The sequence below is a fragment of the Penicillium daleae genome (assembly GCF_028827525.1).
Source record: "Penicillium daleae strain IBT 16125 chromosome Unknown utg000007l_segment0_segment0, whole genome shotgun sequence".
Classification (NCBI taxonomy): Eukaryota; Fungi; Ascomycota; class Eurotiomycetes; order Eurotiales; family Aspergillaceae; genus Penicillium; species Penicillium daleae.
In genome coordinates, this window is record NW_026623155.1 from 710,576 (window position 1) to 726,510 (window position 15,935).

The 15,935-nt window shown below is 46.1% G+C and overlaps 5 protein-coding genes across 5 annotated transcripts; 2 read left to right on the top strand and 3 right to left on the bottom strand.

Annotated features, from left to right (window-relative positions):
• Nucleotides 1-521: 521 nt before the first annotated feature.
• On the bottom strand, nt 522-3,140 carry N7458_007492 (WAPL family protein; the record flags this gene model as incomplete). Its single annotated transcript, XM_056910874.1, has 2 exons — nt 522-800; nt 867-3,140. The coding sequence occupies 2 exons, from the start codon at nt 3,138-3,140 to the stop codon at nt 522-524; spliced, it is 2,553 nt and encodes an 850-aa protein (XP_056763700.1).
• A 719-nt stretch (nt 3,141-3,859) lies between these two features.
• On the top strand, nt 3,860-4,762 carry N7458_007493 (uracil phosphoribosyltransferase; the record flags this gene model as incomplete). Its single annotated transcript, XM_056910875.1, has 4 exons — nt 3,860-4,014; nt 4,074-4,432; nt 4,486-4,657; nt 4,711-4,762. The coding sequence occupies 4 exons, from the start codon at nt 3,860-3,862 to the stop codon at nt 4,760-4,762; spliced, it is 738 nt and encodes a 245-aa protein (XP_056763701.1).
• A 402-nt stretch (nt 4,763-5,164) lies between these two features.
• Nucleotides 5,165-5,785, bottom strand: N7458_007494 (transcription elongation factor 1 family protein; the record flags this gene model as incomplete). Its single annotated transcript, XM_056910876.1, has 4 exons — nt 5,165-5,337; nt 5,402-5,540; nt 5,607-5,683; nt 5,761-5,785. The coding sequence occupies 4 exons, from the start codon at nt 5,783-5,785 to the stop codon at nt 5,165-5,167; spliced, it is 414 nt and encodes a 137-aa protein (XP_056763702.1).
• A 657-nt stretch (nt 5,786-6,442) lies between these two features.
• On the top strand, nt 6,443-7,593 carry rps1 (40S ribosomal protein eS1; the record flags this gene model as incomplete). Its single annotated transcript, XM_056910877.1, has 5 exons — nt 6,443-6,456; nt 6,591-6,675; nt 6,744-6,769; nt 6,861-7,362; nt 7,450-7,593. The coding sequence occupies 5 exons, from the start codon at nt 6,443-6,445 to the stop codon at nt 7,591-7,593; spliced, it is 771 nt and encodes a 256-aa protein (XP_056763703.1).
• A 4,444-nt stretch (nt 7,594-12,037) lies between these two features.
• N7458_007496 (uncharacterized protein) lies at nt 12,038-12,546 on the bottom strand (the record flags this gene model as incomplete). Its single annotated transcript, XM_056910878.1, has 3 exons — nt 12,038-12,322; nt 12,378-12,455; nt 12,514-12,546. 3 exons carry the CDS (start codon nt 12,544-12,546, stop codon nt 12,038-12,040), a joined length of 396 nt encoding a protein of 131 aa, XP_056763704.1.
• Nucleotides 12,547-15,935: the final 3,389 nt, after the last annotated feature.

The following is a 15,935-nucleotide window of genomic DNA, read 5'->3' on the forward strand; positions in this document are numbered from 1 at the left end:
GGAAGGGCGGCGGATTGTGCTGTATTAAGATGGGGGGTGGGAGGGAGGATTAGGGGTAATAAGACAGAACAATTGGAGATGGCTAGATAAGTAGAATTGAAGAACGAGCGCTTGCTGAGAAAGGAGGAGTGCGGTCACTGCGGTCGCGGGTGGCAAAGTTCCTTGAAGCAACATGGAGCTCCAACTGCAAACGCTGCAAACAGATGATTAGATATCTCATGCCATCTGCCGTCTTCCGAGGCATACGAAGTAAGAGCAAAACCCGGTGGTCTGGTATCTATACCTGATCATCATTACTCAGACCAGATTTTCATGAAACTGTCCTGGATGAGTTGCAAAATATCGCTTCTGTTTTTTGAAAAGGGTATCATTCATAAATGCCTATTATATTCCATGCCACCCGCCCGATTTCCGATAAGCACAAAAAACAAAAAAACAAACCCCACGACAATGACCAACCATTTATGTACATCGAACCCAGACTGGACGTACCAAATATACCAGAGCGTCTGGTGCTTCTCTTATTCGTTATCAATGCGTTGAATCTCATCGATAAGGTCCTGAAGCCGGACCAAAAATCCACTGGCCTCTTTCTTCGACTGTGTAGAGTGAAGTTCCTGTTCAATCTTCTGGTGGTACTGCAAAAACTCATTTACAGTAGACATGATGATAGTTAGTCCATTGGGATGGAGGGACTCCTTGATCCGCATGCGAGCGCCCGTGTGTAGGCAAAGTGCCAGGAGAAGAACAGCCAAGTATCCCACGGTGACATTGTGATGTACTTCCAGGACCGAATGAGCCTGGAAAAAAAGAAACCTTAGTCAGCTATGTTTCAGAGTCAGTACGAGAGTCGAACACGCTCATACCTTGGATATCGAATCAACATGAGCCAAGAAGAGGCGTAAGAGCTGATCAAGAATGGATTCTGAAACACCACCAGAATCGAGGAAAATGGTACGCGACGCCTCACTCTGTTCGACCAGGTTGATCAGAGCCCCCAGCGCTAGAATCACGGTATCGAGAGAGTTGTTCTCTTGTGCGAGGGTATCCTCGCTCAGATCATCAAATCTGGCCATCACGATCGTGGCTAGCTCTTCAACCATGGCTGCGGTTGCAAATTTGTCACAAAGCGTTGGGTTGCTATTGGTGACATTCAGGATTACTCGAAGATAGAGCGTCTGAACTTGTTGGCGTATTGGACCCTCCTCGTTATCTAGTCGAAGCAAGCGGTGCATGTCCGAGAGAACCCCCAGGGCATCACGCTGTTCTTGTTGCGCTGGATCTGCGGATGTGATATGAGCCTCAAGGATCGAGAGCCCTAATATCAACACATGTAATCTCTCCTCATCAATTATCGTCGGCTGCTCTTGAAGATGGGAGCTTTCGGATACGAGAATGTTGACGAGCTGGCTCAGCACAGGAGCAGGCAGGCCATCAGGTATTTCACCTTTGGCCTGGAATGCTAAGTTGGTCACCTTCAAACAGTGTAGTGCCAAAATGCAAGGAGACATCGTCGGTACAGATGCGTCAGCAAACAAGGCCGCGTGGATTCGGGGTGCGATATTTTGCACCGATCTTTGGGCAGCCTTGGACAAGTTGCTGTTTCGAACGCGAACTATCGCACTTAGATCATCCTGGGCCCCGATCAAGGACGGCAGTACTTCCAGCAACTTTGGCCATGCAGCAGCTGCAAGAACATAGGGCAGAGATCGACCTAATGAGGCTAACCCAAACACGCACAAAGCCAGAGTAGCAGACACCGTGTCCAGGTTCACGGAGAGGCAATCGACAAGCCTTCTCTCAAAGTTGCACTCGACAAATTGACGTGCTTGTTTGGAGTCGAGCAACTTGTCGCAGAGTTGAACGAAAGAATTACATCGACCAGAAGTTGACACATGAGGATCTTCCATGTCCTCAAAGATGGACTCAATTGCACCTCGGTAACGAGCATTCCCCCCGGCTCGACGAAGCTCATGAATACTTCGAACAGACCCGTCATCATTGTTTACCTCTTCGATTTCAAAAAGGCGAGTACGGGGGAGGTCATCGAATCTTCGGGATTGTGAAGCTGACAGGCTATCTTGCTCAACACTGGCTGTCATATTCTGCCCAAGCACGCCATCTTCCATGCAAAGATCGTCTAAAAACGAACGTTGGCGGGCATATGTGACTCTAGAGCCGGTTAGATGCGGTGAAACTGTGACGGTAGATTCCTGGCTTAGGTCTGTCGCCTGACCGTCCGCGCGCCTACTTGGTGGAGGGAGGGCCTTTGGCCGGCTAGGACTCTGAGGTGTAAAAGGAGACGGTGGTTGGCTAACGGCCGCAGGGCTTGATGATATATCTTCTGATTGTGCTCGTGTACCCAGTGAGTCGATCAGTCTCCTTCGTGTGGGTGTTGTAGTTCCACTTAGAGTGCTTGTATGTAGTCGAGGGCTCGGGGAGTCCGGTTCAATTCTTAGTCTAGAGAGTACGCCTCCAGGCGAGGCTTGCTTTGCCTTGGGCGAGCTCGATTGTACGCTCGTGTCGAGAGAGAGGAGGCGAGTCGGTCCAGTCTTGTGGAAAAGATCCATTGACGAGTCTGCAATGGGCTTCTTCGGCGTTTCAGTTGATATTTTGGCACTTTGTTGTGGTCGCGGGGCTCCACGGCCTGACGCGTGTCTCGTTTCGCGAGGTGAATCGACCTTGGTGGGCGAACTCGCAGGCTTTGATTTGATCGAAACTTCTTGTGGTCTCCTTTTGGCTTTAGAATCAGGCGGAGGTCGTACGGCAAGAGAGTTGCCGGATAATCCGGCATTCCCATTCGTATCAACACCATACCGCCGGCGTTTTCGCCGCATTGTCAAGTCCAGGTCCTCCTCATCTGATGACGGAAGGTCATAAATGCTATCCTTTTCAGCTGGGCGTGACGTCCCCGAGATCTCTAGCGCCTGCGCTGTCTCCGACGGTCTTGCTTGTTTGTTGCGATTCACGCTTCCAGATTGTTCATTTGTTGACGAATGCGACGAGCGCATCTTACTAGGCGGGTCTAACGATCCCTTGGCCGCCGAGGCGCGGACAGAGGCCGTTTTTGAACGAGGCTGATTATTCACAGAAGAGCCGTAGGTCACAAGCCGTCGGCTTCGCGAACGCGAATGTTCCATTTCTGCGGTCTAGAACAGGTTGCGAAGGCTTCGCAATTCATTCGAGAGGAAGGAGGGGGATGCGGGAACGGCGAGCACGGGCGTGCACAGCAATTCAAAAGGTCGAAGTCAGGTCCCTCGATAAGTTCCCTAGGGATTGATCTTCACCGAAGACACGCACATTCTGAGAACTGGATGGAGTCGCAAAAGCGAGGGCAGGTAGGTGACGGCAGGTTAGCCCATCCAGACAAGCAAGCAGCTGTGAACGGCGCAACTCAGGACGGAATACCCTCACAGGGAGATAGCGACTTCAGGGATGGCCTGCGAGTAATCGCGCGAAGGACACAATAGTCACGCCTGGTTTCCAGAGTCGGTGTATGGTGGGTTGAAGTGGCGGAGATGGTGAAGGACTGAGGGAGCCCTGGACCTAGTTAGGTTGCGACAGCTTATTCAGCGGGGAATGATGCAGACTCCAATTCACGGCGCGATAAGGTCTGAGCTTCCGAAGAAAGTGCGGAGCACACGCAAAGCCAAGCCTCTGCAAGACGATACGAGATAAGAGAAAAAGTCCTCCCCCGCTTCCTCCGCCTGTCTTTCTCCTCGCGTGCTCCTCACATGGGCGAGGCAACCCTCATTATTTACTAACTCACTTCAACTTCCCCTCTACCTCGCCCCATTATTTTAAAACTAACCCTCCAATATAATTTGTGCTCTCATTCGCCTTCTTCTTCCTATCCCCGATGTCGAGCAAAGACCCCACTCCGTCTCCAGCCCAGGGAGTCGGTCCCATCTACCGCCCAGATGGCGAGAAACCCACGGCAACGGTTTCTAAGGAGGTGTCCTACGAGAATGTCCATGTGCTCGCACAGACACCTCAACTGATTGCTCTCTTGACGTGAGAATTCTCCAGCTTGGCGCACGAGCAGAACCACTGACCCCCCAACGCACCTACAGAATGATCAGAGATAAGCGGACAGCACGTGCCGACTTTATTTTCTATTCCAATCGAATCATTCGACTCTTGGTGGAGGAAGGACTGAATCATCTTCCCGTGGTCGAGCAGTCTGTCACTACTCCAGTCGACCGGGCCTATCTGGGCGTCAAGTTCGAAGGAAAGATTTGCGGTGTCTCCATCATGAGAGCGGGGGAGGCCATGGAGCAAGGCCTACGGGACTGTTGCCGGTCTGTCCGCATTGGAAAGATCCTGATCCAACGAGATGAAGAGACTTGCATGCCCAAGCTTTTCTACGAGAAGCTTCCTGCCGATATTGCCGATCGCTGGGTTCTCCTCTTAGATCCCATGTTCGCAACTGGTACGTACAGACCGACGAGTCCTCCCGAAAGCCTTACTAACGCTGCTTTATAGGAGGTTCTGCGACCTTGGCCGTAGAGGTCTTGAAGCAAAAGGGGGTTCCCGAGCACCGAATCTTGTTCTTGAATCTGATCGCAAGCCCCTCGGGCGTTGCCGAGTTTGCGGAGAGATTCCCTAAACTCCGCGTGGTCACTTCTTTCATTGACCAGGGGCTAGATGACAAGAAGTATCCATCCCTTCCTTTGTTGCAGATGAAACGATAACTAACTTGGTCAATAGGTATATCATTCCTGGCTTGGGTGACTTCGGCGACAGATATTATACCCTATAGGGCTTGCCAAACTCACCTCTCAGGGACCACGCGGAGTATTAAAGACTCCGGTCCCTTGGTGGTTGGCACATCCTGGGGGCTGGCCGGAGATAGACTGAACTTCGTTCATTGCAGGCGCACGCTTCATCAGGGGATTTCCGGTCGCCTTATCGGACTCGAGAAAGCCGATCTCAGGCTCATATCCAGAATTCCTAGAGAGCGGCTTTTTCGACTCCATTCCCAAAGGAGCAGTCCTCAGCGTTGGTGAAATCATGGAGCACACATAAAGACAGAGCCCATTGTAGTGAACGAAAATTTTGTTTTTGAAGTATTCTACCGTAGGTGAATATGGAATAAAACTCGTCGAATTAATATCATGCCTGTGCGCCATTCGCCCCTTCTTCCCTTGCCGCCGTATCCTAATCAATAGTCGTCGTCGTCCTCGTAGGCATCTCCATGGCCAGCATTGGCCAGAGCATCAGACTTGCTATTGCCTATCGATCCCACGGCGCCATCATACTGGTTGGCCGTGTCCTTGGCCACGGCGTCACATGCATCCACCCAGTCCGAGTACACGTCCACGGCGGCAGACAGATCTGGTTGAAAATTGCCAGGAGCGATTAGAAGGTACTCGCACTCATGAGAAGAACGCGGACTCACAGTTGATGCCGGTCTGGAACTTTTGACCGCACACCTTACAAGAGAGGTCACCTAGGCCCAGTTTCTTATCGAGTTTGACGACGACCGAGTTCTCGTGGTTACAGAAGAGACAGGCGAAAGTGGTTGCAAGAGGTTCCCGCTATTGTCGGTGGATTAGTTTCCGTTGTGATCGGGAAGAACAGGTTATGTAGGATAGGTTTCGCACCTTTCGGGGCCCCTGGGGCTGTCGGCTTGACTTCTTGCGCTTTCCCTGTGACGCAAATTGGTTGTTAGCATCCGTGGCTCGGAGACAGGGTAGTGGAGGAGTAAAATTCGAGTATGTAGTTATAGTTCAAGCAGTAAAGGTAGTAGCAACCCACAGCCAGCTATAGCAAAACGTACCATACTCCTGGCGCGGAAAGAGGGAGACTTGAGGGCGGAGATTGAAGAGATCGAGTCGCAAAGAGGACGGTTTCGCCCGCGGAGAGCCTTGTCCTGTAGTGAGGGGGTGGCTCGTGCGGAGATTGGGAAGGCGGAAGAACGGGTCTTCCGCTTGGCCCAAAAATGAACATCAGCAATACTTCATAGGTACACCTTTTGTCAAATAATTTTTAAGTGGGAGATTATAATCAAGAATCTAACATATATACTTGGTAAATTTTTGATTCAAAGGGCTATCTTTGGTTCAGTGCCAATCTTGGAATTCGTAGACTGGGTCATCAACATGCTAGTGCTATGATAGTCTATGGTACTGCGTACAGTACCTGCTAACTGGAAGTAGGTTGGTTAACTGACTGCTGGATACATCACGTGATATTTGGTCTGATTATGTAAGTGGATCAACCTGCCTGGGCTGAGAGGGCATCGTGGATATCACGTGGGCAGGCGTTATGTCAGCAGTAGGGCCCGCGTTGGCTCGCTTAGCCGAATTTTCTGTGGGTTTTGGTTTTCCAACCCTCCCGTCGACTAGTGCAGCGTGAATCTCGAAACCCTCCGAGCGCCGTGGAGCGATACCCTTCGTCTGTCTTTTTTACAACACTCAGATAGACCCGACTCGCAAATATGGCTGTTGGAAAGTATGCGCTTCCTTCCCCATTGCTCATTGGCACCGTCTCTCTTCACCTGGGACTTGGACTTTTATTCAAATTCCACACGGTCCCAGCGTGATGATCCACGTTGAACGAATGTGCTAACCTGTCTCGCCTTCCAGGAACAAGCGCTTGTCGAAGGGCAAGAAGGGTATCAAGAAGAGAACCGTCGACCCCTTCACCCGTAAGGACGAGTACTCCGTCAAGGTTGGTCCTGTCCATCAACGACTTCGATTCGAGTCACACCGCTGACTGTCCTCTCTCTCGTTTACCAGGCCCCCTCGACCTTCCAGACCCGCGAGTAGGATTCTCCCGCCTTTTCCCCTCCTCCCTTCATCAGAGATGATCTTCCCCTCCGGTATGGACTTAGTTTACTAATGAATTCTTTGAAGTGTCGGCAAGACTCTCGTCAACCGCACCAGCGGTCTGAAGAACGCCAACGACTCCCTGAAGGGCCGTATCTTCGAGGTCTCCCTCGCCGACCTCCAGAACGATGAGGACCACTCCTTCCGCAAGGTCAAGCTCCGCGTCGACGAGATCCAGGGCAAGAACTGCCTGACCAACTTCCACGGTCTGGATTTCACCACCGACAAGCTGCGCTCCCTGGTCCGCAAGTGGCAGTCTTTGATCGAGGCCAACATCACCGTGAAGACCACTGACGACTACCTCCTCCGCCTGTTCGCCATTGCCTTCACCAAGAGACGCCCCAACCAGATCAAGAAGACCACCTACGCCCGCTCGTCTCAAATTCGCGCCATCCGCAAGAAGATGACTGAGATCATTCAGCGTGAGGCCGCCAGCTGCACTCTGTCCCAGCTCACCCACAAGCTCATCCCCGAGGTGATTGGCCGTGAGATCGAGAAGTCCACTCAGGGCATCTACCCCCTGCAGAACGTAAGTCGCTACCTCTCAGGCAATTCTTTGCCAACCGATATTGGTGGTTGTGTTTGTGTCAATTTCTAATGATGGAACTCGTTACAGGTCCACATCCGCAAGGTCAAGCTTCTCAAGTCCCCCAAGTTCGACCTGGGTGCTCTGCTTGCCCTGCACGGCGAGTCGGCTACCGATGACAAGGGCCAGAAGGTTGAGCGGGAGTTCAAGGAGCAGATCCTCGAGACTGTTTAAAGAAGGGTGTTTGTTCTTTGGATCTTGAAGGGGTGTCAAATACTGGTCAATCATGGCAATTGTTGTCTTCTGATCATAGGAAAACAAAAAAGTTCATGACATGTATGACAGAGTTTGCAACACCCACACGGGGGTTCGGTTGTCCCGGTAGGTGACCAGTCAAAACCAGGACAGCCAAAAATTCAAATTAGTTTGCAACGATTCGACTCTTTCTCTTGTGTATCTTGTGTTGGAACTCACGTAGTCAATCCTCGCCGTCCTTGTTTTCTACACGACTGCCAATGTGGCGTGGTGTGTTTCCATCTTCCGTTCTAAAAACAACCACTTGTAGTAAGACAGGCGTTCTCGGAATCTATCCGAGCTTACTGGCCTCCTCTGTTTCTGTTGTTAGCCCCGGTTAGTCGTTGCTAGCCTCACATGAAACCTTGGCCAGTTAAATTGGAGGTCTTGGCTTAAGCTGCCATGTGTGCGATGTCAAGTTCTCAGATGTGCTTACATGAGTACCCTCGATAACTACGTTCATACATCACGTATCCCACGAAATCAGATACTGGGGATTCGCGAGATGCTCGTAGATCTCAATTGATTCAGGTAAAGATTCCCTGTTTACAAGTATGTTGATGCCCGGTTCCGCAGGCATCATGTAGATGTTGATGGCTGCACGCTCTCTCTCATTCTATTGATGAAGAACGTAACTTTTCATGTAGCAAGTTATACTTGATCGACAGATCTTGGCACACAATTCCTACCATAATACGCGTCTCTGGTCAACTGGTCCATTGGGACTGCCCGAGGCATCGACTCCGTTTAACCTTATACGGGTTACGGTTCACTCGTTTGCCCCGTCACTGTCGGTATAGTGACACTGACTGGTTGCAGGTCGTTCGGCTCTTGCCAAAGGGTATTCTATTCTTGCACTACATCAACCACACTTCGCCAATTTCGGTTTTGACAGGCGTCTTGGTGGTGCAATCTCGATAATCATGGTCCTTATGCAATTGCCAACAGAGTTATTGGAACGAATCATCACCCACACGCTACCGGAGGGATTTAAGAGCGTAGTATTAACATAGGAACTTCTCCACACAACGTGCACCTAGTTTCACGAGCACTATGACAACGTACTTTAGCACTTTGGGCATTTCAAATTCCTCAAGACAAACAAGAACTATACATACAATCAACAATTACCCGGGTTTCCCAATACTGCGACCTCGGCGTTTAATCTAATTTTGTGAATTGTCATTAAACCAGTCGTAGGCCGCTATTCTCAAGACCGATTGACCAGCGACAGGACTCTCTATAGCCGGTTTGCCTCGACCACTCGATCTTAGACAACGGATAAAGAGCGTAATTAGCGCTACGCTAAATAGTCGTAGACTTGACGTACTTGAGAGAAAGAGGCCTCGACTAGAAGGGATACTATAACGATGATACAGGATATTAGTAACTATCGTTATTCAGAATATACTACTGCCTTTGTTCTAACGCTTCTACTATAACTTAGAGATACTCAGGCCGACTGATTCCTGGGAACCGACGCCTACTTCATAGTTGCTCATCAATACTAGAATTCAAACTGACCGGTAAACCCCCTATAGTATAGCCAACCTTGCTTAGGTCACCGTAATTGAGGAGTCGGGAGGGGAATATAACTAATCCTGGGCTGCTTCACTAGTAGCTCTCCTGCCTCTCTAGCCGCTGTCTCGGCCTAGGTTGCCTGTTGAATACTACACCCCCTATTAATAAGTTTCCCTACACCCGCGATTATGTAATTTCACCACTTTCTATATTATATCCTCAAATATATATTTCTACATCAACCACCTAGCTGATCCCTGTAATAATATAATCAAAATATAGCAAATTCAATCGATTTCACTAGAATTAGCTAATATTTAGTATACCACCCCTTTGCTTTGCGTAATACAGCTATACGCCTAGGCATGCTAAGAATCAGGCTATCAATCTTGCCCTGATCTAATGCATTCCAAGCAGCTTTCAAATACTCTATAAAATACTACCAATCCTCCTTACATCTTCCCATACCAATTAGCTCTAGAAATATGCTAAATAATTTGATTTTTAACTTACCCCAGACCGGTTCAATCGGGTTCATATCAGGCGAGTGTGCAGGCTAATCGGGTACTTCAATTCTATGTGTTTTAAACTAGTCTTTTACTATATTAGACGTATAAATCGATGCGTTATCTTGTTGAAAGATAGTTCTAGGTATATAGATCGGTATAAGACCCTCGTCGAGCGTAGCGATATAGGAATTCGCTATATATCCTTACCGAGATGCTTCTTTATCGCTTTCTATAATCACTAATTTAGATCGACTACTAAGCTATATAGCACCCTATACTATCTACGGAATATCGCGTATGTAAGGGATTAGGTTTACTAGATTACGCCTATATACTTTAGACTAAAATCGCTAGATATATTCGCTACTAGAACCGGTTAATTTAGAGTGTCTTTAAACGGAGCATTTATCAGAAAAGATCTACGTATCCTACGCGCGAAATCCTCGATATTTTAAAGCAAATCGATATCGGTTTTGTGTACTAAGAACAGATAAAGGGATTCGCTTCCTCGTACGGCGTTTATAAAGACTATATTCTAGTAGAATCGATCGAATCGTTAATTTTAATAGAGGTTAAGATAATTACGATATAAGGGTGTGTGAGCAAGCGAGATGCTGCGTAGGTAGATAGGAGAGGAAGAAGGTTGATGATAATTGAACAAGATCGATTGATCTTTCTTCTTCTTGATTGAATAGGAAGGATAAGTTCAATTCGGCTTAGAATAGATCAAGATGAGAGAAAAGTAAAGTAGGACTGAAGCTTGGTTGATTGTATTGAATCGTCTTGTTCTTTCTTTATGTATTGAACATGATTATTAGATCTTGGTAGAGAAAGTAGGGCATATTTATAATCAATATTTTATGCAAATTTATCAAACTTGTTTCTTGTATATGATTAATCTAGATAGATCTAGATGCATTCTAGATGTATAGTGATCTTATACATATAGATCTAGATGCATATAATGATATTATACAGATAGATCTAGATGTATAGTGATTCCATGCAGTAGCCATTTAGTTTGTAATTGCTTGATTGTACGATGTAATTTAATCGTAATGATGATGTAGATCGTATGACTATAATGCGTCTGTCTATGCCTGATTATCTGATTGGATAATGATGATATAATAGCATAAAGCTTATAGAGATTTAGAATATAGCGAGTTTTCTAGCGATGCTTCAACAAGGCACTTGAGTATCCTTTCACGCTTCCGGTCGCTATAGGAACACGGAACCCCGGCAGCAGCCTGGCAGCGGTGGCATGAGGGGTGGTGACCACTGCATTTGGCCTTTTGATCTTGGCATTTTTGACATGCCCGATTAACGCGGCTTCTTCTGGCCCAGTTCTCGCGGCGAGAGGTTCGGGGGATAGCAACTTTATTCATAGACCCGCCTAGGTTAGGCATTAGGGAATCTTCACAGGCCCCCGGTATTGGGTCAGTATTAGCTGAGAAGCCAAACGAAGAAGGCTGTGTGTACCCAGGGGTCGGCCAGTCGTTCTTGGTTGGACTCGACTCCAGGACATCGGGATACAACAGACGATAGGGGAGATTATCACTCATCTTGCCCCTTGTTCTGGCTCGTTGGCGAGCCGCGCGAAAAATAGTAAGCAGGTAGTGCCTTTCGAGCTTAGCGAAATATGCGAAATAGCCTTGAAAGGGTATATACGCACCGCTGGAGGAAGGCGTGAAATCATTGATCGGAATCTTCGTACGTTGGCCAAGGGTTCTTGATGTCAGCCTTCATTTCGACAGGGAACTCCTTGATAGGTCGTCAATATTTGTTCTGACCGCCCCCTACAATGCTAGAGAAGCTGCTTAATAACTGATTTATACCATCATAAACATTCGAGTTTCGTTCGTATCATCTGGTTGTTGTTGATGTATCCGGATGTGATAAACATGTATATATGCGAACTGGTTGACCCGATTGGCTAATATTCATTATGACCACGCTACCAGAGATGCTGGCTTATATTTAAGACGGTTTTATTTTGTCTCGGGTTTCAAAAGTCCCAACTGGTGCTGCGTCAGTTGAATCTTATATTGAGTAGCTTCTGCAGGAGATAGCCGGAAACACAAATCCGTGTTTGTGAAGAACAATACGCATTTCCATCATTCGGATTTAGTCAAGCAGCCTTCACACACGAGTGGAAAATCTGCATTCTGCTTCCAAAAATCGTTATCACCAATTACACTATCTGATAGCTTCTTAAACACTAATGCCAAGGGACGCTATTTTCCCGAGAGAAAGTACATAAGCCCCACAGTTTCAAGAGCTTTTTTCGGTAATCAAGGAAGATTCCATAACCAGACGGCGTATAATACCTATAGAATGCTGTGCTTTGAAATTCAACCTTCTTGAGGGGCAGGATCATCCTGTCGCTTCTTGATTAGGGGTTCTGCATGTTCAATATTGGTTTGCTGGAGGAGAGGACTCTCTTCGGGACTCGCACTTTTCCTATGCAAATCTTCGATGGCATCCTTGTCAACATTGCTAGCGGCTGGGATAGGGGCATAAGGATGGGAAATGCTGTCCCGATGAGGATGCGCTTTTCCTGTTTGAATAGCACCGTTGTCGGTCACACGATCAGCGGCTGAAAGAGCATAATCGCCAGAGTCAAAGTAGGTCCGTTCCTTCCGGTTGTTAGTTAGCACGTGTCGTGATAGAGAATATTCAAAGTAACTTTACCTTGGATTTTTGGCTGAGTAAACCTCCACGCAGCAGCTTTCCGTACTTACTGAAGTGACGTTTCTCACTTTCAGAGAGCTATTGAGGAAATGGTGTCAGCACCTTTGCTTCCAGGCAGCGTAGGGGAAGATCCTACCTCTGGATATGGTCCGCTGCCTCCTGGCTGCATTTTGTGAGATTAGCCCTATGTTTTCCGGAGATTGTTTCCAAGCATGCGTTGAGAACTGCATCTGAAAAGGAATGTTTTCTGAACCGGACTACTATGACGTCTTTTTGTGTGGCGTGATGCATTTGCGTTAGTCATCTAGGCGGACATCGGAACAGGTAACTTAAAATTCCACAAGGGTGACGATACAGGAACATCAATATTCCGGAACCATTCTTGATACAGATTCGTAGATCTTGGTGTTCAGTTTTGAAAATCAAAAAAGGGTGTAAGTGGTGACACCAGTTTCAAGAATATTGTACTTGCATGCAGCCGCCGAGGTTGACGGTAAGTATCTGTGGCGGCGCACAGGAAACGGCGCTTTATGTCTTGGACAGTCCAAGACTAAGAGAACTCTGATAAGACCTGCGGCCGGGGGGAGGCAAGATACGTTCATTAGCATGTCAAAAGTACTTTGAGCATCTGAAAGTGATGGTAAGGTAAGCCCCGTATCCGTGCCTTACTGCCCACCCAAACCGCTTCCCGCTTTGGGTGCGCCACGCATTCTTCATAGAAACCCGTTCTTCATAGATTTCTACATATCCTCTACAATCGGCTATCTCAACCACCCAACATGCCTAAATCTTCTAATTTTGACCAATCTCGTATAGCCGAAGCCTTCGCAGCCGCTATAGCTGAAAAAAAGCCGAATTTAGCGAAGATTGCGCGTGAATTCAACGTGTCATACCCTACACTCTTCAGTCGCGTTAAAAAGGCCAAATCGCTAATTACCCCTACTAAATCGAAGAAGCATACTCTACAGCTATACTAGGAGAAGGCCTTGACTAATTAGATAGTCCAAATATATACGTAGAATCTACTACCTACTATAGGGCTTATATAAGCGTAGGCAAATCGTATACTAGAGCGGGCGGACTAGAAGAGACAGGTTAGCAAGATATAGGCGTATCGCTTTAAAGTACGCCTACTAGAGCACCTAAATCTAGCCCTAGTAAAGCAGAAGACTAAGGAACTAAAGCGAATCTAAGCTAAGGATACAGGCCTTCTTTAGCACTAGTACGACCTACTTGAAAAACTCCTCTATAACGTCCCCGCCCGGCTAGTATATAACTTCGATAAATATAGCTTTTAACCTAGTTAAGGGCGTGCCCGAAATATTATTAGAGCTAAATTATCTTGCCCTAACCTAGCCGAAGGAGAAAGGGGTAAAACTATTACTACGGTTAAGTATATTACTACGGATAGCTAGCTTATAGACCCGCTCTTTATATTTAAAAGCTCTAGTTAAAACTTTATAGAGGCCTAGTTCTATAGTAGTGAAAATCTACTAAGCAAAACTAGTACTATACTATTACTAAACGGCTAGATTTCTAATAAATTAGCTCTAGCCTAGCTAAGCTATTTTATTAGAGCTACTACTACTTCCGACTAGTTAAAAAGGGGTAAAAAGCGCTATCTTATATTCGATAGCTATAGCGTATATATGAGCAAGCGATCTACTGCGTAGGTTGGTAGAGAGGAAGAAAATTAAATAAGATAAATTGATCTTTCTTCCTCTTGATTAAATAGGAAGGATAAGTTCAATTCGGCTTAGAATAGATCAAGATGAGAGAAAAGTGAAGTAGGACTAAAGCTTGGTCGATTGTATTGAATCGTCTTGTTCTTTATGAATATTAATAATGTGCATGAACATAATAATAAGATCTTGGTAGAGAAAGTAGGGTATATTTATAATTAATAGTTTATGCAAACTTATCAAACCTGTTTCTTGTATATAATTAATCTAGATAGATCTAGATATATATAATAATATTATGTAGATAGATCTAGATATATAATGATTTTATATAGTAGCTGTTTAATATATAGTTACTTGATTATACGATGTAATTTAATCGTAATAATAATATAGATCGTATAACTATAATACGTCTGTTTATGTCTGATTATCCGATTAGATAATGATGATATAATAGTATAAAGCTTATATAGATTCAGAATATCGTTCTTGCCTTGGTATAGGCCTTATGAATCTAGCTTGATATACTAACCTAATAGCTTAGGTATCTTACCCTATATCTAATACTTATAAATCTAGGGTGCCACTGCTGGCACCAGGTAGGAATTTGGGCCGCACCAGGTAGTGCCTGATTTCTGCCTGAATTCGCCTGATTTCTGCCAAGCCTGTTACGGCCATTAATTACGAATTTAACCACCCCCTTCCTTCTTATACTCACGCATCTTTCCTCCTTCTCTTTCTATCTCCTACTAACTACTAGGATTATCATATAGCCTCTCGTCTACCCTACTAGAATCACATGACCTATATACCAATCTAATTTAATTCAATTCAATTCAAATCCTTCTAGGCCTTCCTAATTAGCCAAGGGCTAATTCGGAACCTACTAATCTACCTTACCCTTTTCTTCAACTACTTCTCTGTTACTACCACTTCCTTAGCCTTACGACCGCGGCTAGCCCTACGCCCTTGCCGAAGTTCTGTCTCCTAGTATAATAGAATTCGCCTTGTCGAAGTATTAGTTCTCTTTGAAGGCGGTAGTACCACAATTCCTATGGTTTTATCTATAGAAACGTAGGTACCTCGACTTCGCTTTCCCCTAAACTTCCGACCGGTGAAATTCCTCCTCCCCTATCTTTACTAGCGCTTAATAGTCTCTAGTAGCTTCGGCCGTCTAATCCCCTTTACCCGACTCGGTTTATTAATCCTTCTAATCCTTCTAATTCGCTACTAATTAATCTAAATTGCCTAATTTAGTAGGCGAAGCTAGTATTATTAGTTAAAATAGGATAGGAGAAGGGACTTACTACTATCTATAAGATCTTTAATTATATAATTATATAGAAGACTAAGAGATCTTGTATAGTATTAGGTGTAAGGGGGTAGTGCCTTCTCTGATTAGATATAGTTCACCTAGGCGTTATATACCTTCCGAATTGCGATTGTTGAGACCCGGCTAAGGATATCGCGGAATAATAGGACTTAAAGAGAGATAGGTAGCCGATAAATCTAGGATTTAATTAAGCTAGAAGCCTGCTAATTTGTGAAGGAAACGACTTAAGAGATTCCCTGTATTACCGCAAGAATATCACCGGTTAAGGTTCGAAGTTCATGCTTAATCTTTATATAGGCGCCTTCTACGCGAGAGGAAGTAAGCTCATCGTAATAGAGAATTCCGTTAAGATAACACCGTATAAATTGCTTTGCCCTATCACTAAACTACTAGTTTTAGATATATTCGGCTACTAATTAGTAGATTAGGTCGCTTAGGGCTTCTAGAAAAGAGGCCTTTCTTGCTTCTATCCCCTCTCTAGTAGGCTCGAGGACAATTTATATAAATCTAGCCTTCGTAGACCGCTATTTACTAATAGTC